At 44.2% G+C, this 25,999-nt stretch overlaps 1 protein-coding gene across 2 annotated transcripts in view; it reads left to right on the top strand.

The window, feature by feature from the left end:
- The window catches only part of GCGR (glucagon receptor), a 53,111-nt gene extending 41,196 nt beyond the window's left edge, over nt 1-11,915 (top strand). For both annotated transcript variants that reach the window (XM_075279376.1, XM_075279377.1), the window contains 6 exons: nt 2,631-2,691; nt 4,734-4,803; nt 5,990-6,078; nt 6,230-6,368; nt 6,458-6,499; nt 11,082-11,915. In XM_075279376.1, coding sequence (XP_075135477.1) covers nt 2,631-2,691; nt 4,734-4,803; nt 5,990-6,078; nt 6,230-6,368; nt 6,458-6,499; nt 11,082-11,366 — 686 coding nt within the window. In that variant the 3' untranslated portion in view covers nt 11,367-11,915. The remainder of the gene's footprint in view (nt 1-2,630; nt 2,692-4,733; nt 4,804-5,989; nt 6,079-6,229; nt 6,369-6,457; nt 6,500-11,081) is intronic.
- The last annotated feature ends 14,084 nt before the right edge of the window (nt 11,916-25,999 follow it).

Raw genomic sequence — 25,999 nt, 5'->3', positions numbered from 1 at the left:
ACTGTGTGTATTATCCCTGTACTGTGACATCACTGTGTGTATTATCCCTGTACTGCGACATCACTGTGTGTATTATCTCTGTACTGTGACATCACTGTGTGTATTATCTCTGTACTGTGACATCACTGTGTGTATTATCTCTGTACTGTGACATCGCTGTGTGTATTATCCTGTACTGTGACATCACTGTGTGTATTATCCCTGTACTGTGACATCACTGTGTGTATTATCTCTGTACTGTGACATCACTGTGTGTATTATCCCTGTACTGTGACATCACTGTGTGTATTATCCCTGTACTGTGACATCACTGTGTGTATTATCTCTGTACTGTGACATCACTGTGTGTATTATCACTGTACTGTGACATCACTGTGTGTATTATCCCTGTACTGTGACATCACTGTGTGTATTATCCCTGTACTGTGACATCACTGTGTGTATTATCCCTGTACTGTGACATCACTGTGTGTATTATCCTGTACTGCGACATCACTGTGTGTATTATCCCTGTACTGTGACATCACTGTGTGTATTATCCTGTACTGTGACATCACTGTATTATCCCTGTACTGCGACATCACTGTGTGTATTATCTCTGTACTGTGACATCACTGTGTGTATTATCCCTGTACTGTGACATCACTGTGTGTATTATCCCTGTACTGCGACATCACTGTGTGTATTATCCTGTACTGTGACATCACTGTGTGTATTATCCCTGTACTGTGACATCACTGTGTGTATTATCCCTGTACTGTGACATCACTGTGTGTATTATCCTGTACTGTGACATCACTGTGTGTATTATCCTGTACTGTGACATCACTGTGTGTATTATCCCTGTACTGTGACATCACTGTGTGTATTATCCCTGTACTGCGACATCACTGTGTGTATTATCCTGTACTGTGACATCACTGTGTGTATTATCCTGTACTGTGACATCACTGTGTGTATTATCTCTGTACTGTGACATCACTGTGTTTATTATCTCTGTACTGTGACATCACTGTGTGTATTATCCTGTACTGTGACATCACTGTGTGTATTATCCCTGTACTGCGACATCACTGTGTGTATTATCCTTGTACTGTGACATCACTGTGTGTATTATCCCTGTACTGCGACATCACTGTGTGTATTATCTCTGTACTGTGACATCACTGTGTGTATTATCTCTGTACTGTGACATCACTGTGTGTATTATCCCTGTACTGCGACATCACTGTGTGTATTATCTCTGTACTGTGACATCACTGTGTGTATTATCTCTGTACTGTGACATCACTGTGTGTATTATCCTGTACTGTGACATCACTGTGTGTATTATCCTGTACTGTGACATCACTGTGTGTATTATCCTGTACTGTGACATCACTGTGTGTATTATCCTGTACTGTGACATCACTGTGTGTATTATCCTTGTACTGTGACATCACTGTGTGTATTATCCCTGTACTGCGACATCACTGTGTGTATTATCTCTGTACTGTGACATCACTGTGTGTATTATCTCTGTACTGTGACATCACTGTGTGTATTATCCCTGTACTGCGACATCACTGTGTGTATTATCCTGTACTGTGACATCACTGTGTGTATTATCCTTGTACTGTGACATCACTGTGTGTATTATCCCTGTACTGCGACATCACTGTGTGTATTATCTCTGTACTGTGACATCACTGTGTGTATTATCTCTGTACTGTGACATCACTGTGTGTATTATCTCTGTACTGTGACATCACTGTGTGTATTATCCCTGTACTGTGACATCACTGTGTGTATTATCCCTGTACTGTGACATCACTGTGTGTATTATCCCTGTACTGTGACATCACTGTGTGTATTATCCCTGTACTGTGACATCACTGTGTGTATTATCCTGTACTGTGACATCACTGTGTGTATTATCCCTGTACTGTGACATCACTGTGTGTATTATCTCTGTACTGTGACATCACTGTGTGTATTATCTCTGTACTGTGACATCACTGTGTGTATTATCTCTGTACTGTGACATCACTGTGTGTATTATCCCTGTACTGTGACATCACTGTGTGTATTATCCCTGTACTGTGACATCACTGTGTGTATTATCCCTGTACTGTGACATCACTGTGTGTATTATCCCTGTACTGTGACATCACTGTGTGTATTATCCTGTACTGTGACATCACTGTGTGTATTATCCCTGTACTGTGACATCACTGTGTGTATTATCTCTGTACTGTGACATCACTGTGTGTATTATCTCTGTACTGTGACATCACTGTGTGTATTATCCCTGTACTGTGACATCACTGTGTGTATTATCCCTGTACTGTGACATCACTGTGTGTATTATCCTGTACTGTGACATCACTGTGTGTATTATCCCTGTACTGTGACATCACTGTGTGTATTATCCTGTACTGTGACATCACTGTGTGTATTATCCTGTACTGTGACATCACTGTGTGTATTATCCCTGTACTGTGACATCACTGTGTGTATTATCCTGTACTGTGACATCACTGTGTGTATTATCCTGTACTGTGACATCACTGTGTGTATTATCTCTGTACTGTGACATCACTGTGTGTATTATCCCGTCATTGTAACGTCAGTGTATCTCTGTTTTCCAGGCGCTCCCCTGTTATTCATCATTCCCTGGGTGGCTGTGAAATATACTTATGAGAATATGGTGTAAGTATACAGACGACGTCTCCTTGACATTATTTGCTTAATTTTTCTTTTTCCTTCTTGTAGTAATCCTTTTATAGAATGACCGGGGATCATGAACCACAAAAGAAGATCATTGTTTAATTATTTGCCCAAGTTGTTCTTAGTTTATTTCCTTACTAGTCTTAAACTCTACGCCGGTCAAGAATTGGTTTCAAGTATAAGTCACGTCAGAGTTAGGGTAAATTTGTTTCCTCCCCTTCCTCGGCCCACCTTGGTCTCCATCTTACTCCACCCTGTAAAAAGTGATGAACAGGGTGCAGAAAGGACAATGTCCCGCGCCTTGGGCACCAGAATTGCTCTTGCACCAAAAATATACCACATTTAGCGCCCTCTACACCTGGCACAGATGGGTCGGTAAATTCCCCTCCTTCAGTCCTTCCTTCGCTTTCTACTTTCGCGGCCTCCGTAGCGGTGAGATAACCTCAGCTGAGGCGTAGCGAAGGGATCACAGGTAACGCTCATGCAAGTTAATTCACATAAAATGAGTTCTGTTTATTTAAAAGCCGTTGCGGATGATAAGACTCATTGCCGCTTGTCACACAGACTGGCCAATTTCCTGAGACTCTCTGGAGCAGAGCCAGATGTCAACAAACGTCTCTGAAGCCCATGAATCTCTAGTACTGCTATTATCTCGCACTCCGGTATTAGGCCCGGGCTCCAGAGCGACACAGCCTTGTCCGAGAGTCAGAATAAAACCCGAATGTAAATTATGGAGCCTTTTTTTGCAATGGTTACACATATTTTTATTATGGCTTTACAGCACCATCCTTAAAGAGACCTTTCACCAACTCCTTGCATGCATCTATAGGTGGGGATTCACAGATTGCAGCACCATTGGAATTTTTCACCCCCCACCATTCCTGAGCAAAACTGTTGTTTTGTTGGTTTTTTTTTGCTCTTTCACCTCCCATAAAAATTGGTATAAAAAGTGATCAAAACATCAGACGTTCCTCAAAATGGTATAACTAAAATACACAAAAATACACCTTATACATCCCTGTACATGGAATTTTTTTTTTTTTTTTTTTAAAGTGACTGGTGTCAGAATATTGTGGCAAGAATTTTAAATTTTTTGCAAAGTTTAGGATTCTTTTTTTAAGGAGTTAAAACATATAAATTTGGTGTCCCCAAAATTGTACCGTAAGAAAAGCCCGTAAGAAAGTCTCACAAACACAATTTTTCTCCAATTCTACCCCATTTTGAATTTGTTCACAGCTTCCGCGTACATTGGAAAGGAATATTAAAGGGATTCTACCATTCAAACACAATTTCTTCTCATTAACACGTCGGAATAGCCTTAAGAAAAGCTATTATTCTCCTACCTTTCGTTGTCTTCTCCGCGCCGCCGTTCACTTGAAATCCTGTTTTTTGTTGGTATGCAAATGAGTTCTCTCACAGCACTGGGGGCGGGCCCAATGCTGCAAGAGAACTCTCCAGCGTTGCCTCCATCTTCTTCAGCTTCGTCCTCTTCACGCATCTTCTTCTGGCGCAGGCTTCAGACTTCTAGGCCTAGCGCAAAGCCAACTGCGCATGCACGCCGGCCACGAGAAAATGGCCGCTTACACAGTATTGTAAGCAGCCATTTTCTCATGGCCGGCGGGCATGCGCAGTCGGCTTGCCCTAGGCCCAAGGTTTAGAAGTTAGAAGAAGAAGCTGTTTGAGCGCTGGGGCCCGCCCCCAGTGCTACGAAAGAACTCATTTACATACCAACAAAAAACGGGATTTCAAGCGAACGGTGGCGTGGAGAAGACAACCAAAGGTAGGAGAAGAATAGCCTTTCCTAAGGCTATTCCAATGAGTTAGTTTGAAAAATAGGATCCCTTTAATAACTGGGTTGTCACTTCTATGGACGCACTGATTTTTGGTGCTCAAGAAAAAATCTTGGAGGCAGTGTCAAGACCATCACAGACTATACCTATCCTAAGCAAGAAGCCATTGTCGAAATGCACTGCGTACTACTCATAAAGGGTAGCCATTACCATGGTTTTCATGTTTTTCCACAGGTGCTGGACCACAAATCAGAACATGGGGTACTGGTGGATCCTACGGTCTGCTGTGTTCATTGCTATACTGGTAATTATAAGTACCATATACAATGGGCGTACGGTGTAATTGTAACCACAGTCACTACTTCTGTAGAATAAAGAATGAACAAAGGGGAAGGCCCTACAATGAGAGAGGGCCTACATGAAATAGTTCCCAAGAGGCTGGATATGGTGCAACTCTTCTAAGTCCATATATATAGGGTACTATAGCATGTCTGCCAACATGGCATCCTTCTTAATACTCTAGGTGTGCAGGTGCCTATTCCATAATGTCCTAGCCTCTAGTATTGCAAGCCCTGACCATCGAGTGTAGAAGTTTTGGTGGTGTGTTACCGTGTCATATCTCAACCATATGCACCTTATAAATCATTAAAGGGCTAATGGTGGGCACACACGTTGGATAAATGTTGGTCAAATCAGGAACCATCACCTGACCATGTAATGCGTTTGGCAGTGTCCCAACTTTTCCTAACAACTAATGTTGGGCGAGAAGGATTGGGCATGTTGAATTTCTCATGGGAACCTGCCCATGGCTTATTCTCCTATCCCTACTCAGAACATGTCCATATTTGAGTGTCTTAAATGTGTTGTTTGAAGGACCCAGGGCCCCTTTAAACAGCTGATCGGAAAGCGTCCTGGAAGTTGGACCCTTCCAATCTGAGGATAAGTCATTAATAAAGAGGAGTTGCGAGTGTGTGTATTAGGGAGCTTGGGAGGACTAAATATTGCCAAAAGTGTAGTTCAATGCCCTAGGCCTGTTTGTAGTTGCCTTTCCAGCCCCGAGGGTATATGTCCATCCATCTATATCCATAACTATGAAGTTTAATGGTAACCTAGTGGTGTAATAAGAGTGACCCAGAGTTAAAGTTCCCAAACTCTTGGATTTTAGGTGGCGTCACACTCCTTCGTTGCACGGTTCTTGGTTATCTAGTAGCTTAGCCTCTCTCTCCAGTGATCCTGATATCTAGAAGTCAGATCCATTGGGATGGTGGCCTGGGACAGTTGTCAGGTGCCAGAGTCTATTTCTTCTGAACTGGTTCCCATGCTGGCCTTCATGATGATATGTTCTGTCTATACAATGATAAAATATAGATTATGAAACCATTGAAAAGACGTGTATGGATGGAGGGCCTCAGAATCATTGTCCGGTGGGCCCAAATAACCTCAATCCAGCATGGTTCACCTGTCTGATCATGGCTTCCTACTTCTTCTAGATCAACTTCCTAATATTCATGCGGATTATCCAGATTCTGTTGTCCAAGATGAGAGCTCATCAGATGAGGTACACAGACTATAAACTCAGGTGAGAGACATGTGAGCTCCGCAGATGAGACCATGAGCAGCCAGCAATGCTCCAGGACTCTACAACCACCACTAGAGGATTGGTTCTTCTGGGAAGACATCATGGTGCGTGAGGTGCAGGTTGACATGTTTCTTACAATGTTTCTCCTCAGATTGGCCAGGTCCACCCTCACGTTAATCCCTCTGCTAGGAATACACGAGGTGGTATTTGCGTTGATCACGGATGAAACTGCAACGGGGACCCTGAGGCTGGTCAAACTTTTTTTCGACTTATTTTTTAGTTCATTCCAGGTAGGTTCTCCAGATCTTTTGCTTTCTCCTTTTCCCACCAGGACTATATGAGTCATGCCTATGAGTGATATTGACTTTCTTGTCCGCAGGGTATGCTGGTAGCTGTGCTGTATTGTTTTGTCAACAAAGAGGTGAGTGAACACTCAAATAGGTGGTGGGACATTCTAGCCTTTATGGCGGTAGTAAATTGTCGCAGTAAATTGCTATAAAAAGTTCTCCAGACTGTTTAGCCAACACTATTGTTCATTGTTATCGGTAGTCAGATCTTTATATTCACCTCCAGCTATTCCTCTCATCTTCCAGACACAAAAAGTTTGAATGTTGAAATTCAGCTTGTCCAAGACTTCTTTTCCCCAACATCAATAGTCGTGAGGGTATTGAAGATCCCCCGTATGCATGAGATAGCCAGACCACTAAAATAGACTGACTTAGACAACGTTGCTCTAATGCATATGATGGCCTTAAGACTATGCCTTTTTAGTAAATATCTGCATTCCCCATAAAATATCCACTAGCCAACCATCTAATGTGTATGGAATCTGGCCAACCATCTAATGTGTATGGAATCTGGCCAACCATCTAATACGTATTGGAATCTGGCCAACCATCTAATATGTATTGGAATCTGGCCAGCCATGTAATGTGTATTGGAATTTGTCCAACCATCTAACTCGTATGGAATCTGGCAGACCATCTAATGTGTATGAAATCTGATCAACCATCTATTGTGTGTTGCAATCTGGCCAACCATGTAATATGGAATGTGGCCAACCATGTAAACTGGCCAGGCATCTAATGTGTATTGGAATCTGGCCAACCATCTAATGTGTATTGGAATTTGTCCAACCATCTAACCTGTATGGAATCTGGCCAACCATCTAATGTGTATGAAATCTGACTAACCATCTATTGTGTGTTGCAATCTGGCCAACCATGTAATATGGAATGTGGCCAACCATGTAATATGAAATCTGGCCAGGCATCTAATGTGTATTGGAATCTGGCTAACCATATAATGTGTACTGGAATATGACCAATCATCTAACATGTATGGAATCTGGCCAACCATCTATTGTGTGTTGCAATCTGGTCAACCATGTAACATGGAATCTGCCCAACCATGTAATCTGGCCAGGCATCTAATGTGTATTGGAATCTAGTTAACCTTCGAATGTGTATGTAATCTGGCGACTGTCTAATGTGTATGGAATCTGGCCAACCATCTAACGTGTATGGAATCTGGCCAACCATCTAATGTGTATTGGAATTTGACCAACCATCTAACCTGTATGGAATCTGGAAGACCATCTAATGTGTATGAAATCTGGCCAACCATCTATTGTGTGTTGCAATCTGGCCAACCATGTAATATGAAATCTGGCTAACCATCTAATGTTTATGTAATCTGGCCAACCATCTAATGAGTATTGTAATTTGACCAAGCATCTAAAATGAATGGAATCTCGAAGACCATCTAATGTGTATGAAATCTGGCCAACCATCTATTGTGTGTTTCAATCTGGCCAACCATATAATATGAAATCTGGCCAGGCATCTAATGCGTATTGGAATCTAGCCAACCTTCTAATGTGTATGTAATCTGGCCAACCATCCAACTTGTATGGAATCTGGCGACTGTCTAACGTGTATAGAATCTGGCCAACCATCTAATATGTATGGAATCTGGCCAACCATCCCTTGATCAAGTTATCCAACATAATTATACCTTTCCCCCCATTCAGAACACATGAACACTTGGCTGAACGGAGCACGCGAAACCAGACATTATAGAAAAAACATAATAAAATAAATGAAAAAGTTATAAAAATGGAAGCCCCGACCATCCTGATAGTTACGGTGAATGTGTCACTTGAAGGGGTCTCTATAGACTAGATACTTATATAGAGGACTTATATAGACTTACCTCAGCACCACATGCTCATGCAGTAAGCACATATACCCGCACTACATACATATAGTATGTTACATATGTATGTTCTTCGCTGTCTGCGGCCTACACGCACTGTGCAGACTCCGACTTCCTGCTCGGAACATCTGCATCTTTATTTATAGAGACGACATGTAAATCACTGTCTGTCTGTAAACATTCATCTCCAGCCAAGCTTTAATGGAAGATTCGTACAGATGTGCGACCTGGAGGCCGGACATTCAATAATGAGGCAAACATGCATAGTCATGCACGAGAAGACATGGGGGCGGTAGGACCGGCCATCATGTAAATCTGCATACATGGCTGTGTGCTTGATCTGATGTTACTCTACATGTATGATGTGTCGGATGTGTGGGAATTCTACTTCATACATGTGTTTTTTGAAAACTTAACCCATGCTTACCATCATTCAAAGGACTGAAAGAGGACCATAGGAGGCGCCAGCTCCACCCACTTCCACTTTGATCCTGGCCCTTTCCCAATCCATGGTCCTTTGAGCCCATTTAGTGGCCCTGACACAGTATCATGCCTCACAGTGAAATATCCCCTTATAGCCCCTAAAGTATAATGTCCCCTCATTGAGGCCCCTATATTATAATGTCCCTCCAAATGTAGCCCCATAGTATAATGCACCCCTTAAACGGCTCCTATAGTATAATGTCCCCCTTAAGTTAGTCCCCCATTGTATTCAACTCATATGTGTCCTCTGGACAGGATATAGGTGCGTTTAACCCTATATGGCCTGCATCACTCCCTTCAAGCCCTGCCCATAGGCCCTTTACAGGGACACTAAACCTTTTATCCTACTGTAAGAAGAAATGAGGGGGGAGGCTCCTGCTGCAGCAAGTTTACAGTGAGGCACAGAACATCGGACATGGTGGAGCACACAGAAGATTTTTGGGTATATTTTTCAAAATATATTTTCAAAACGTATTTTCCCTCTGTCCATGGGATGTTGGATAAATGGCTGACCATAGAGAACCATTTTGTCTCATATTACAATTAAAGGGGCTGTGCCCTGGCACTCCATGAAGCAGGCGACCTCTGCGTCCTACATTCTCAGTGCGAGTAAAACACACCCATTTTCGGGAACGGTAGGTCGGACCCCCACTGATCAGCAAATTATCCTCTGTCTCATGAATAGAAGATAAATCATTTTTGTGGCATAGCTCTTTAAGGAGGTTGTCCAGGGAATTTTATTGTATTTACTTCTTTCAGGGATTTTTTTCATGCTGAACCTAGAAGTTGTGGGTTCCAACCCCAGGTCACATGATCATACCCGTCACCTGGCCCCGGTTGCTCCTCCCTCTTTTCCCGTTTTCACCTCTGGGAACTGGCTTCATTATCGTCTACCAGCCCCCATAGCGCAGGTAGCGGCGAAAACTAGAGAGGAGGCAGAGCAACGCGGGGGCCAGGTGTTGGTTCTGATCATGTGACCCGGGGTGAGTATAATAAAACTCCCTGGACAACCCCTTTAAGTCTAATATGAGCCAATGGAAAGATGGACGTAAGGTTGAAATACTTTAATCTTTTTGTGCACTTTTTGTTTTTAGTGTTCCTTTGCTATAATTCTTCTACAAATGAGTTTCTCAATTTTAGACAGAGTTTCTATAATATTACATCTTCACCTCGACCTTTGTCGAATCAAAAGAATGCTAAATATTTCCACCAATCCAATACATCAATTTCCGGAAAATGTTGACTACATGTAAAATAAGTGAGGGAAATGTTGAAAGAATTCAGGGAATGATCTGACAACGTGGCTGAAAAATGTGCAACGAGACTGAAGATTGGGATCACCATAGTATGGGAAAAAGGCAGAAGAGACGGGAGGGCAAATATCAGGGGCAGAATTACTGTTTTAGCAGATGGCCGTCATAGTGGCTGCTGTAGGGCCAACAACATTACAGGGGCCCAGTCCGGCCCCCGCTGCTTCTGTCTTTTTATTTTTTTTGCAATATAGTCCTTACCTGTCCCTGTTCATGTCTATGGCTTCCTCCACTTCACTTTCAGCCCTCAGGGGTTGCTACACATGACATCCTGACTGTTCAGTGTCGGGACGTAATACGCAGCAAGAGCTGGAGGTGAAGTGGAATGGACGGTAGGGAAGAGTAAGTGGATATCAATGGTTACCTTATGGAGTAATCGAGTAGACGACATCCTAAAATGGGGAACAGTATGCAGTGTGAGGGCCTATAAAGGGGCAATTCCTGGATGGAGGCCTGTAAAGGGGCAGTATACTGTGTGGGAGACTAGAAAAATGGGCAATTACTATGTGGGGGCCAGTAAAGGAGGCAGTATAATATATGGGGGAAAATAAAGGGTCAATATACTACTTGGGGTCTAAATAAGAGGCAATATAGTGTGTGAGGTTTAACAAAGGGGTACTGTACTCTGAGAACGTCAGTAAAAGGGGCAATATACCATGTGGGTGGTCATACTGTGTAGACCAGTTTAGAGGACATTGTACTGTGTGGAGGCCAGGAAAGGGGACGTTATAGCATGTGGGGACCAGGAAAGGAGGCCAGAAAAGGGGTGTTATATGACGTCGGGGCCAGGTGAGGGGTACCCAGTCTAAATATTACTATGAGGCCTGGACTTTCCTTTGCCCCTGGAAAATATCCGATAATACCCGTAAAAGACATAGTAGAAGAGAGAAAAGTCGTACTGGATTACTCTCGGTCTGGTACACTTGACTGATTTGTGAGGAGTCTAGAACGCAACAAGTTCCTTTAACAGTCTCTCAATCTGTCCACCCACAGGTCCAGTCGGAGCTTCTGAAGAAATGGAAACTTTGGAAGCTTGGGAAAGACATCGAAGAGGAATACAAACACACCAACAGCCATACCCCTCGAGCCGGACTCGGTAGCGTCTGTGAAAAACACAAACTTGTTGATAGCTGTAACAATGGAGCCGGGAAGTCTCGAAACAGTGACAGCATGTGGTACCACGAGAAGATGGGCAGCAGTGCCACCGAGCAAATCACCCTGAGCGAACGTCAGCACAGCTTCGAGTATCCTGACAGCAGCTCAGAGCATGTTCTCTGAATGTAAGGTCCTGGGATATCTTAGAGAGGAAGCTACAGGATGGCCAAATGCGGTAGAGATGGTTGTGGAGGAAACCACCAACGAGGTCTATCTTGTACTGACTGGAGAAGAGAGCACCAAGGTGAAACATGTACCTCTGTTATGGACGAAAGCTTTAGTTCCTATGATCTTCAGAACTTTGTAGAACATGTGACTATTAATAACCCACTGGACGTTCCAGAAATCAGCAGTATTATAAGACTAGACCAATGTTCTTGAGATGTTTCCTCAGACGATGTGGATAATACCTAACGCATACTAATTCTCAGACATACCTCGTCCTCTGTCCGGTTGGAGTGAGCATGGCTACCGGTCCTCGCTGCCCAGAGGTGGGGACATCAAAACTTTCCGACAAAGACTTTTCTGCTCTATAAACTAGACCTAGAGAAGACATTGATTGTAGGGATGTTGAGTCCTGAACAACAGAACCAAATGAATATGTGGATACAACAAATGTATGTCGTGTCAATGTTGCACAAAGCTCATGAAAGTTGTTTTGTTTTTTTTTAATTTAAGAATACGTTTATGTTGCTGTCGTTGTCATAAACCCAAAGGGTCGGTTTGTGGTTTGACATACATTTGCCACTTTGTTTATCCGGTTCCTCTCTTTCCTATCTGAAATATAAAGTGCACCTAACCTTCAAACAGACTTTGCATAAACCAATAGTTCAGTACGTGTACATGAGGGGTAAGACTATGGCCGTTATATTTTACAATTTTTAGCACTTTTCCCCTCTGCAGGCTGGTGGGTGGAAACTAACTGCCATAGACTGCACACAGTAAGAAGAGGAGAATCTGCTCTATAACTGTCTCACCCAGGACAGTGCAGGACATATACATAGAAGTACTGGACTATACTGATGAGTAAAGTGCTTTAGTAGTGGTTGAAAGTTCCTATTTAGCTCCAGCACTACACTATCTCTTGCCCTCTTCTCTCTATAACTTGAACCCTGGACCTGGATGCCAATATGTAATGTGGCCCCCAAATTACCATGTGTTATTTATGATACTGGTCTCTTCTTACACTTCTTATGATGTAGAGAGGCCTTTTGGCCCCCCTGAGGCTCCAGGGCCTGGTATTGATCACCCCCTTTATAGCTACACCCCTGCTCCTTCCTCTTCCCTTTGCATAGACTTCTATAGACATATGCAATCTTACTCTTATGACCTACAGTCCATCTCCAGACAGTTATAGCAGAGATTTTCAGGTGAAAATCAGTTTAGCAGAAGTGGGCAGAGTTGGAAAAGGCCTGATAAAAGGAGAAAGAAGCATTTTTCTCTGATAAATTACATTACAAAGTTTTCTGTAATCGCCTGTACTATTGATTTATGCAAAGTTGGTTGAAATCTTAGTGACCACTATGCTGCACTAGTCTTTAGTCAGCTCTTACCCAGCCATCACTTTGGGCAAACTTTGTTCTGTTCAGCATGTGTAGTCTAGCAATTTAGAGTTGGTGTCTAAAGAGGACCTTTCACCTCTTTCACCAACTCCAACTCTTTCCATCCTTCAATAGGCACTGTTGGAATTTTTTCTGTAGCCCCAGCCATTTCCAAGTAATCAATGCTGTTAATTTCATTACAAGTATGCCCCCTTACTCTTAAATGGGCGGTCCCAGACTACGGCAGAAAGACAAGGACCGCCCACCTGGCACTTAGAGAGCATAACTGTGCTGAAACTATCTGCACTGATTCCTCAGGAATGGTGGGGGCTAGAGAAAAAATTCCAACTGCCCTGGAATCAGTGGAGCTGTGCCTATTGAAGGATGCAAAGAGTTGGTGGAGGCAGTGTGTGGTCTTCTTTAAAGGGGAATTCCAGTAATTACAAGTTAATCTGCATTTACAAGGTAGAGGATAGCTATATGATTGGTGGGTGGGCGTACAACGACTCATAAGATTGGGGATCCTTTGTGCAAGCAACCACTCCAAGTCTATGGAGACAGCCGAGCATTATAGTCTACTTTTCTCCCACAGCGAGGAATGGAGTGTCAGTGTCCTTATATAGGACCCCCAATCTCCTGATCAGTAGGGGTCTGAGTGGTCTGACCCATGTGGTGACCACCTGATGGCCTCTACCTATCAGATACGTATGGCCTATCCTAAAGAATATCCATAAATAAAAATTCTTAGACAACCCCTTTAAGGTGACCGTGCAGCCGTTGGCCCAACACTTGTTCAGGCGATGGCTATATATATATCAGTGGGTCGCTCCAGAATCGGAAGGCTTGGGTTACCTTTTGCTTATGGTTATGACATCCTTTAAGTCTCGCCGGTATCTGCCGATGGTCAGATCTATTGGGATATACAGTATGATCTATATCTCATGACCTTGTCAGGGTAGTGCACCCCCAAACTGAAGAAGGGAAGACGTGCCTTGGCGTGCGGCATTGAACTTGCGTACGTCTTTTACATTTTGGGCTATAGAGGGCTCGCCGTGCGTCCCACTACCCTCCCAACACCTCTCTCCGCTCGTCTGCTCTTCCTCTCCGCAGGGCCCACTCAGCGTTGTCAGAGATAATCTCTGTTTTTTCCATCAGCCCCGATACTCCAGCGCTGGCTTGTCTCATGGATGACCCCCCTCCCCCCCTTCCCATTGCTCGCCCCTCTCCTATATATAAATTCTGTCACCGGCTTCTGTGTAGACCTTACAGAGCAGAGTCCAATCTCACAGTCACGGACCCTCCTCCCTTTGTGACCATGACCCTTTTCTGGCATGTTTTTTGGCTTTGGAGCCACGATTAACCCTTTCCATGGATACTGAATATGCACGCTACCTGATTTATGGCGTGATGTGTACAGTTGGCCCTAGATGCAAACATTTTTCCGTGAAGGGATGAATTATACGATGCGCTGACGATCACAAACAGATGTAAATTTGCCTTCTCTTCTCGTCTAGCAGAGCTGACTTTGTCAGGTGAATAACTTTCCATCCTATCCACATATGTTATTATTCGCTATGGTTTTACATAGGACTGCAGGCGGCCGCTCCCGTCGTTTTGGGGCATTTTAGCAGTATTTTTGCTTTTTTTTTCCAGCACTTCCAGGGCGGCGCAGGTTATTCAATAGAAAATTTATGGTTCGCCTTACAGGCGCTGCGCGTTTTTCTTGGCTTTTTCTGACATTTCCTGGCATTTTTTGCTTTTTTGGCGTGCTTTTCATGATGTGGGTCTGGCAGGATAGACTACGGCGGTGATTTATGACGGTTTGCGTGCGAGTAAGTCATGCAAGCCATAAAAAGTCACATTTTTTTTGCACAAGTCTGATTTTTTTTGCAGAAAAATGGTGACTTTTTAAGTTTTGCATCGGCACGCCACTTGCTGTGAATGTGCACGATCCTTGGCCCCATTACACTTATCATCATCATAAAAACCCCAACATGTACAAAAAAACCCCAAAACACTAGTAATGTTTTTTAAGAAACACCAAGGCAAAAAATTTAGTGTCGGGGTTGTACCAAGATTTACATTTATCATCTATCCATGGGTCCATCTATCTAATGAGTAGGGGTCCGACTGCTGGGAACCCTGTAGATCACAAGAAATGGGGCCATGTGCCCCTATATGAAAGGACTGTTGCTCCATTCCTCTCTGTGGGGTTCCCATAATCCTAATACAACCCTTTTTCTATGTTAAGTAATCCAATAGAGACAAAGGGAGCAGCGCCGCGCATGCGTGAACAGCACTGTGTTCATATGGTAAAACATGGTAAGACTCCTGCCAACCCCAATACTGCTAGTTTATGTGGATTTAAGACTTTTCCTAAATACATTGCTTTATCAAAACTGCTTTATTTGGCCGCTATCTTAATTTATTCACTTCATTGTTGACACTGCGTTTCTACAGGCTTATCTGATCATTTCCCAAGTGATGTAGCTGCCTGCTCTCAGGGGGGAGGGGGGGGGGGGCTGACAAGCAACGGAGCTCCTCAGATAGGGGAGGGGGGAGGTGAAAGCCTCGGGATTACTGTGCTGTCTATCTTCAGCTTTTCCACTTATCAGCCGGTTTAATTGAATTTGGCTGATAAGGGCTGAGATAAGGAGTCCTTTACCTCTGTATGTAATGCAAGCTGACTCAAATCCAGCTCTGCTACATCAGTCTCTACATAAGCTTCATACTGTGGTAATGCATAGCAGAACAAGTGAAACTCCGCCCACCAATGTGCCAAGAAATCCAGGAAGTGAAGAGAGCACAGAGCCTTCAGGCTGCAGAACAAGAGTTATAGGAATACCCCTTTAAAGGTATTATTCTGACTGTCACCCCCAGCAGTTGCCGGCAACAATGAAAGCAGCCACACATTATTGATGAATGAAACATAATATATGAATAGCCAACCTTTTAAAGCAGCCGTGCCAAGTCCTTAAAGAGGACTGGTCAACTGAAAATCTTGACATCCCTCATCTGATCGGCGCTGTCACCCTGAACATTTTGGTGTTTTACTTATCCAAATCCATTCAGCTGTTCCAAAGATATAAGCCCTGTTAGTGTTGATACAAATTAGGGTTGCCTAGCAAAGTGGGTGGTAACACTGTGGTTTTACTGGGGGTGGAGTCATACAGTGTTACCACCCACTTGGCTAGTAGATCGTACACACTAAAAGGGCTTATATCTTTGGAATGGCTGAATGGATTTCGATAAAAAAAATACCAAAATGCTCAGGGTGACAGTGCCGATCAGAGGATGTATCTAAAGGGGTTTTCAGAACTGGTGACAGGTGCTCTTTAAGATTGGAGGTCACCGTCAGTGATGTGAATGTGCCGAAATAGTACAGAGGGACTGGCAACCCCTTAGACTCAAAGTTATTACAATGTACAACTCATGCAGCAGCAAAGGATTTAAAGGGTTTATCCACTTCAAAAAATCCTTAGGATAGATCACCAATATGAGATTGTTGGGTTTTGACACCTGGGGCTCCTCCCTATCAGCCATTTGAAGAGGTTGTGGCACTGTGGTGGGAATTGGGTCCCCTTCATTGTTCTCCTTTTAGTAGTGGTTGTGCCTGGTATTACGCTCAGTCCCATTCACATGAATGGGATGAAAGTCTAATGAGCTGCAATACCAAGCACGACCACTACTAAAACTATGGCACTGTTTGCTAAACAATGGAGGAGATATTGTCACCTCCAAACTGCTGGTTCGACCCCCATCAGTGTAATATTAATGGTCTATCCTAGTAAAACTGACCAATATATCCCATTGGAAAAGTCAAAAAAAATGCTAAAATGTCTAAATTATTGAATTTATATAAATTTGTAATAGAAATGTGATTGATTAGTTGTGAATGTTTTGGCACCATTGTTATTGTTATACATGTTGAACAGACCTTAAAGGGGTTTTCTGGGCTAAAAATATTCTAAGGATAGGACATCGGTATCAAGTTAGTGATGTCTGACACCCAGAGCCACTAACAGCAGCTGATACAGAGAACAGAGCAAGAAGCAGACAGCTCCGTTCTCCATGTAGTGGCCAGATCAGGTACTGCAGCTCATATCATCCACTTGAAAGGGACCTAAGCTGCAGTGACTCAGTTCAGCAACTACAGAAGAAATGGAGCAGGAAGTAGACAGCTCCGTTCTCTGTGTAGTGGCCAGAACAAGTACTGCAGATCAGCTCCTAATACAGAAAACTGAGTCACTACTGCTTAGAGTCCATTCTAGTGAATGATAGCTTAGCTGCAGTACCTGGTCTGGCCACAATTCAGAGAACGGAGCTGTCTGCTGTGGGTGGGAGTTGTCAGACCACCACCAATTTGGTATTGATAGTCATCACTATATTTAGCATGGAAAACCCCTTTAAGAAAACTTGCTATATATATATATATATATATATATATATATATATATATATATATATATATATAGACACATTTTAAAAAAAGTTTTTTTGCCTAGAGGTGCGTTGCCAAAAATAGCCGCTCAGGTTTACTCATTGTTATGTCAGTGCTAAAGCTGTATATATGTATATAGGACGTATATGATGTGGCGATTTCTACGTGTCTATATGGTAACCGACAGAACGTTGTCAATAAATATCTCTCCATGCCGGACATTCCTATCTCGCTGCTTTTATTTATGGCCGGTCACCTTGGCGAGCAGAACATTCTGCCGCGCGACTTCTTTTTACGGAAATGGATGAACGTATTTTAAGTAATTTACAGATCTCGTATAGTTAGTAGAATATTCCTTATTTTTCCCCCTTAAAATGACAAGTAATGACTGCTGAAGTTCAGAAGAAATCCATTAGAAAGGATCCGTCACTTCTCCGATTTTTTCTTAAGAAATTACAATTTAGTATCCGACATTGGGCGTTCCTCCTGAATATTTCTGGGAGATACCATTCTCCTTTTCAAAAGGGGGTGTGTCCATGCACATAGCAGGACAAATTGGACAGTGTCAGATACCCCCAAACTGGTAACAGTCTTGATCGTTCTTAAATTCCCAGGAGGAATAACAGAGGAACATCCCAACATGGAATTCTAGATAAAGCTGCCCCAGAGTTATTTACTAGAAATGAGCGAACACTAAAATGTTCGAGGTTCGAGTGTTCGAATGGGTTTCGAACCCCATTATAGTCTATGGGGAACATAAACTCGTTAAGGGGGAAACCCAAATTCGTGTCTGGAGGGTCACCAAGTCCACTATGACACCCCAGGAAATGATACCAACACCTCTGGAATGACACTGGGACAGCAGGGGAAGCATGTCTGGGGGCATAAAAGTCACTTTATTTCATGGAAATCCCTGTCAGTTTGCGATTTTCGCAAGCTAACTTTTCCCCATAGAAATGCATTGGCCAGTGCTGATTGGCCAGAGTACGGAACTCGACCAATCAGCGCTGGCTCTGCTGGAGGAGGCGGAGTCTAAGATCGCTCCACACCAGTCTCCATTCAGGTCCGACCTTAGACTCCGCCTCCTCCGGCAGAGCCAGCGCTGATTGGCCGAAGGCTGGCCAATGCATTCCTATGCGAATGCAGAGACTTAGCAGTGCTGAGCCAGTTCTGCTCAACTACACATCTGATGCACACTCGGCACTGCTACATCAGATGTAGCAATCTAATGTAGCAGAGCCGAGGGTGCACTAGAACCCCTGTGCAAACTCAGTTCACGCTAATAGAATGCATTGGCCAGTGCTGATTGGCCAATGCATTCTATTAGCCCGATGAAGTAGAGCTGAATGTGTGTGTTAAGCACACACATTCAGCACTGCTTCATCACGCCAATACAATGCATTAGCCAGTGCTGATTGGCCAGAGTACGGAATTCGGCCAATCAGCGCTGGCTCTGCTGGAGGAGGCGGAGTCTAAGGTCGGACCTGAATGGAGACTGGTGTGGAGCGATCTTAGACTCCGCCTCCTCCAGCAGAGCCAGCGCTGATTGGCCGAATTCCGTACTCTGGCCAATCAGCGCTGGCCAATGCATTCTATTAGCTTGATGAAGCAGAGTGTGCACAAGGGTTCAAGCGCACCCTCGGCTCTGATGTAGCAGAGCCGAGGGTGCACAAGGGTTCAAGTGCACCCTCGGCTCTCCTACATCAGAGCCGAGGGTGCGCTTGAACCCTTGTGCAGCCTCAGCTCTGCTACATCAGAGCCGAGGGTGCGCTTGAACCCTTGTGCACACTCTGCTTCATCAAGCTAATAGAATGCATTGGCCAGCACTGATTGGCCAGAGTACGGAATTCGGCCAATCAGCGCTGGCCAATGCATCCCTATGGGAAAAAGTTTATCTCACAAAAATCACAATTACACACCCGATAGAGCCCCAAAAAGTTATTTTTAATAACATTCCCCCCTAAATAAAGGTTATCCCTAGCTATCCCTGCCTGTACAGCTATCCCTGTCTCATAGTCACAAAGTTCACATTCTCATATGACCCGGATTTGAAATCCACTATTCGTCTAAAATGGAGGTCACCTGATTTCGGCAGCCAATGACTTTTTCCAATTTTTTTCAATGCCCCCAGTGTCGTAGTTCCTGTCCCACCTCCCCTGCGCTGTTATTGGTGCAAAAAAGGCGCCAGGGAAGGTGGGAGGGGAATCGAATTTTGGCGCACTTTACCACGCGGTGTTCGATTCGATTCGAACATGGCGAACACCCTGATATCCGATCGAACATGTGTTCGATAGAACACTGTTCGCTCATCTCTATTATTTACTAAAATGGACATGTCAGGAGAGATGACTATTAGAAAAACTTTAGATGGAAACTTTTTGACCTGCAGGACCTGACCTCAAATACTGGACCCGTCCTAATAATGACATCCATAGTGCCAAAGAGCCAAAGGGTTCCCAAAAGAGGGGGTGACTTTACAGACTCCAAGAAGAGCAGACAAATCTCCCAGGCCACCGGGGTAGCCATCACTGTTTAGGTGACTTGGGTACTTTAGTGCCCAAAGTTTTGTGACAATACAAAAAAAGGGGCATTGGCTTCACCCAAATATTTGGCTGTTCTCCCACAACCCACCATCATGTTGTTGTCCCTCCCTGACCGCTATACATCTCAGGCATTGTGACTCTTCTCTGCTACCTGTGGACAGCGCCACTAGTGGAAAGGGGCCTGGCGTTAGGTGATGTATGCACATGGTACCTGGTACCTTTCTAGGGGGTCACCACTTGGATCTGTAATTGGACCTCAATGTGACCACTATGGCCCAATCCCAGGCCCCAGCGTTGACCCTTGGGGTATGTGAAGTCAGTCACACACCGGAGAGCCCTGAAGAGGATGCTGGAGAGAGCAAGAATGGTCCAGGAGAGGTGTGGCAAGGAGAGGATAAGTTTATTTTATTTTTACTCACCTCCCCTGGGGCACCACTTACCATCTGAGGAGACCCCAGTGTGTAATAACAGCAACAAAAAGAACTGGAGGGCCGAACATCACAAATATTTGTACAAACAAATTTTGGAGGGGTCTGCCTGAGGTGGCTCAATCATCCAGAACATAACTCTGTGGAGTTATATACTGTGTGGGTGAGGCCATTGTGGAGCATATTATACTGTGTGCGGCATTAGACTTTGAGGGGTTGGCTCTTACATTGCACGGTCACTATAAAACAGATACTGTGTGATATAAATAGCAAAGGGGTTACCACGGTCCCTTCAAAAAGTTGATCAGTAGGGTCCCGTCCGGGTGTTGGATTCCCACTGATCTCTTAGATTGTTAGGACCCCTCATATAGGCAGTTTTACCTTAGCACACAACTATCTGAGATACTGCTGCGGTACCCATAACCGTCACTATCAACAATAGATTAGGGGGCTCCGGTCAAAGTTCGCACCATGACCCACAAGACTTTAGTCATACCATTGTCCAAGGGCATGATACAATATGGCCGGTTTCACTAAGTCCTCATAGATCTTTTGATCTCATTTCAGATCTCCATAAATTTCAACTTGGCCAAAGAGGACTTAAATCAAATCAAATCAAACAGGCTTTATTGGCACGTCCGAATGGATATTTGGCATTGCCAAAGCTAGTAAAGTGTGTGTGTGTGTGGGGGGGGGGGGAGTTGGAGTCGAAGGGGAGAGTATGGGGGGGGGGGCTGATTTGGGGTATAACAGTCCATGGAGTCTCATCTTCCTCTTAGTTGGTGACTGTTATATGGGGAGGTGGGGTGGGGTGAGGCGGGTGGTTTGGGGTATAACAGTCCGTGGAGTCTCGTCTTCCTCTTAGTTGGTGGCCGCTATATGGGGAGGTGGGGTGAGGTGAGGCGGGTGGTTTTGGGTATAACAGTCCGTGGAGTCTCATCTTCCTCTTAGTTGGTGACCGCTATATGGGGAGGTGGGGTGGGGTGGGTGGTTTGGGGTATAACAGACCGTGGGGTCTCATCTTCCTCTTGTTTGGTGACAGGTGGACACGTATTGGGCAGCGATCTCCACAGTGGCCTCTTCTTCTCCCAGTAGGATGTAGAGCTTCCTCTTCTCGTCTGCAGATATGAAGTCTGGGATGTGGGCAGAGAGTCTTTGGTAGTAGACGGCCCTCACAGCTGAGTATTTGGTGCAGTGTAGCAGGAAGTGGGTCTCGTCTTCTAGGGCCCCCTGGTCACAGTGCTGGCACAGTCTGTTCTCCCGTGGCTTGTACGTCTGCCTGTATCGCCCCGTCTCCATCTCCAGGTTGTGGGCGCTCAGTCTGTACCGGCTCAGGGTCTGTCTGTGTTTGGGGTGGCGTATTCTCTCCAGGTAGGTGGCCATGGTGTAGTCTCTTTGCAGTGACTGGTACACGGTGAGTTTCTTGGAGTCATTTATTGCGCTTCTCCATTCCTCCATGTACCGCTCTCTGTCTCTCTCAATGACTCCTTTTATTTGAGCCTTGTTCAGGGCATGTTGGGGGTTTTGGCTTGGCAGATGGCTGATGCTTGGTTAGGGGGTATCAGTTTTTCTCAGGGCTCTGTGGCTCAGCCAGGCTTAGTGGTGGTAAGAGCCAGGACTGCTGCCTTGTGAGTCCAGAATGACTCTTACATTCCACGCGTGCAACCTCGGAATTTTATCTACACCCGAGACACAGGTTCATGGATCCCACTTCTAGGAATCCTATAACCCTTCCTAACGTGCTACAAGAGCGACATATTTACAACACTTTACACAAAAACTAAAGCCCCCCCTTAAATCTATCAGACGGTGATTTGTGTAATGTTTCCAGTACAGGGATCTTCTTCCCTCCTCGAGGAACGAAGCAGAAAATATGTGTTGATCAAAGTGACATAAGGAGAAGTCCACAGCATAATCTCTACATCAGACAATGAGACGGGGCTGAGGAACCTCCAACATTTTAGAGTTGATCGATCATGTAAGTCGAGCGTTTTCTTCACTTCGACCCTGTTCATGTAGGAACACATACCAACAATGTACAGATCTGTAGCACGTTGTCTCCTATGGATAAATAACGTCATCCCCATGTCAATAATTAACTTGAGATGGAAAATGTCCCTTCTGGGAAGATGGAAGGAAGATGTTCTTAAAGGGGTTTTCCAAGTTTATATAAATAAAGCTTATATGCTATACATATGCCCTTCTTCTTCTCCATCCTGGGGGCACTTCCTCAGTGTTTGTGGGGTCTGGCGTCAGAAGAAGGTGCACGGACTTTTTGTCTCTGCCTTCCCATCATGCATGGCACATACATTGACAAATAGGAAGCACAGCATTGCCTCCAACATAAACCCTTTCCCGCTATCTACAGTATTCTGACTACCACAACTATCCTGTGTGTCCTATATATGCAATCTGGAAGAAAATGTCCCAGTCCATCTCTGCACACGGTAATGGCATTATTATTGCTACTGTCTATAGCATCACCCGTGTGTGCAATGCAGCAAAACTGTGTTCAGAGCTTTGTTGCATTGTCTGACAGTCCTCAAACATTCCAGTGAGCGCCCTCTATTGGTTTGCAATACTGAGGCAGCAGCTGACTTCCTAATTACATCATGGAAGACAGATTTGCATATTCTTCCCATGTTCCTTTGCGAAGTGGAGTGCTAAAGGCTTAATAAGTCTCCACACACCTATATGGTGGTCTCTCCCCAAGAAGTGACAATATCCCCTTAACCCTGTCTAAGCCTCTCACCTCTACCAGGTTATAGTCCTCTCTACATCGAGCTGATGAGATGCAAGTACATCGAAACAGCCGTCCTCGATTGAGAGACTATACCTGGTAATAATCCCAGCGTCATTGCAAAACAAAGGCCTCTTGGAAGGTCGAGCATGATGCAAAAGGGAGCAACCTTTATTGGGTTATTTCACTGGAATTCTGTCTTCCTAACTACATCAGGGAAGACAGGCTTGCACATTCCAGTGAGTGCCCTCTATTGGTTTGCAATACTGAGGCAGCAGCTGACTTCCTAATTACATCATGGAAGACAGATTTGCATATTCTTCCCATGGTCTTCAAATATGTGATAGTCATAGTAGTACAATGTGTCTAGGACACACAGGATAGTTGTGGCTGAGATAGCTCCGATATATTGTAGCTGACTTTGAATGGTGTATAGGAAAGGGTTAATATTCTAGACAATAATGTACATTCTGGAGAGGGAGGGTTCCCACAGAAGAGGAGAACAGTTTTTGTGACTGTGACAGCTTAACCCCACCCCCACCTAACTGGGCTATGAGGACAAATCCTAATGGTCACGTTAGGGTTAGTTATCTATAGGGTTGCTCTAACTTTGATATAGTTTACAAATATCTCATTTTTTAGGCTTCCATTCATTTGATGTGTGTCAATGCAGAAATCTCCTAGTGTCACTGAGCTCTGTACACTGTATACAGCTTCCGCTCCATGTGGTGTAGTGGTGGCGCTTGGAACTGCAGCCTCATTCACTTTTGAAATTTTCCAGTAGCTACTGCATTTCCCCCCCTAGGCTTATACTCGAGTCAATAAGTTTTTCCAGTTTTTTGTGGTAAAATTAGGGGCCTCAGCTTATATTTGGGTCGGCTTATACTTGAGTATATACGGTATATGGAAACACCTGATCGGGTCTCTACTGTGCATAGGTCATCAGTATCAATTACCTTCAGGTCCTGGACAACATCTTTAAGAAAGGGCGATTTTGCCGCCAAGAACAGACATTCGTACATGTGATCATTTCTTACAAATGGCCTGTCTAAGGCTAGGTTCACATGGCAGATAATAAAGAGGAGTTACTCTTCGTATTTAGTCGCGGATGGGTGTGCCGAAATTCTGATGTCTTTGCCATTCCATTGTGGCTTTCCCCTGCTGATTTAGCCTGGATGAATAGGCCTCATCTTCAGAGACTCCTGAGCTGAGGAATCAATTGCAAGACCGGGGGCAGGACACAGATTTTGTCCGTGTCTTGCTGCAATCTCTGTCTTCCATTTGGCAAGAACTTGGGGGCAGAATCCATTCCCAAATCCGTGGCAGATTGCTGTGTCTGAACCTAGCTGTTTGTTCGTTCATTGGATGATCAAATCTCAAACGGACTGTGCTGCAAGTATATGCTGGAGGAATGCTCGCGTTAGTGAACGTTCTTCCTACACGTCCTGTAGTCGATCAGCGCCTAAGATTACAAATCTGTTAGTGTAATACCCCTCTTAGGAGATACGTGTTTTATTTGCTGATTTCCAAGGCCGTGTATCTACAGATATGGCTGATGCCCATGGTACAGGCGTCCTGACAACCTCTGGGAGCGCGCCGGCTGACACATTAATTAGGCAGAGCGATGTCTCTCCCAGTGACAAACACCTTTGTTCCGAAATGACAATTAGTCAGATCATTAGACTGAAAACCGGTATAATTGCTGCGGTAATTGGTTGCCAAAGGAATTAATGAGTTCCCTGCTCACAATAATACCGGAGACTGTAACGAAATACCAGGATTACAGGAATGTCCGACTTCTAAGCAGCGACTCGTACATGCAAACCTGCAATCTACAGTACATACCATGTATACCATAGTAGCGGGAAATGTCTGATATCTTTATCTCGTAGAACAGGTAGATAGTACGTGACTTCCATCCTACTGACCTCGAACTTTCTTTATGACATCTCCTGGCGCCCCGTAGTATCTAGGGATGGCCAAACCAAATTGTATCAAACCGATCCAAACCAAAGTGATCGAAACTAGAGAACAATTGCCATTTTGCCCATTCTGTGGTCTACTTCTTCTTTTTCTATTTTGAGTGAATTTTTTGTTTTATGACTTTCTGGTCTTCTACTTTGACCCCACCTTGGTGCTCTCAGGCCATGACATGTCAGTCTTCTACTTTGACCCCACATTGGTGCTCTCAGGCCATGACTTGTCAATCTTCTACTCTGACCCCACCTTAGTGGTCTTGGGCCATGACTTTCCAGTCTTCTACTTTGACTCCATCTTGGTGGTCTCTGGCCATGACTTGTCAGTCTTCTACTTTGATGCCACCTTGGTGGTCTCGGCCATGACTTGTAGGATCATTTTAGAGCTACATTTTCCTAAAGTAAAAATTTAGCTTTGGCACAAATTTAGAACGATCTCCAACTTGCCAGATGGAGGAATGTTCTGCTCAGTCATCTACAAAATGAAATATGGAAGAAAAGTCTATCCAGGGGAGTATTAAATAGTGCAGATGACGGGGTGGATCGTGACATTTGTGCGGTGTGATGGAACCTGATCTTGGATATATCACCACAACAACCCCAGTATCTCCAGCTGGAAAACAGTGGACCACACCTGGAGGACTGTCACCGGCAGCAACACCGGTCATTCACGTGGTCTGAGGCTTGAGGACGTTAAAGTAAACAGTAAAGGCGTATTATAGCGACTGTGTGGTGGATGTGCGCCATATCTTGGGGGTTAATTAAATGTCCCAGAGTTTACGTGAAAGCCACCGATTTCCGTCATGACCATTTTACTCTGTAAATGACTTGTTTGATGTTGTGTGAAATTAACTACAATGGAGTCTTTACATTACAGACTATTACAATTTGTCACTGAGTTCTATTGTGGTTGTTTTGTTCTCCTTGTTTTGGGGGAAAGTTTCATCTACGTCTAGGGGGCACTGCCACGTTGAGGTGTCCTGTCTAGGTGTCGCCACTGTAAATTGGGGGCACTGATGGAGTCATTCTCTTCTTATTAAACACTTCTCGAAGTCTCACAAGTATTTTCAAACCTCTGTTAAAATAT

This window comes from Leptodactylus fuscus, chromosome 6, assembly GCF_031893055.1.
Source record: "Leptodactylus fuscus isolate aLepFus1 chromosome 6, aLepFus1.hap2, whole genome shotgun sequence".
Classification (NCBI taxonomy): Eukaryota; Metazoa; Chordata; class Amphibia; order Anura; family Leptodactylidae; genus Leptodactylus; species Leptodactylus fuscus.
The sequence above is the reverse complement of the archived record's forward strand: the minus strand, read 5'-3'. Positions and strand labels throughout refer to the sequence as shown.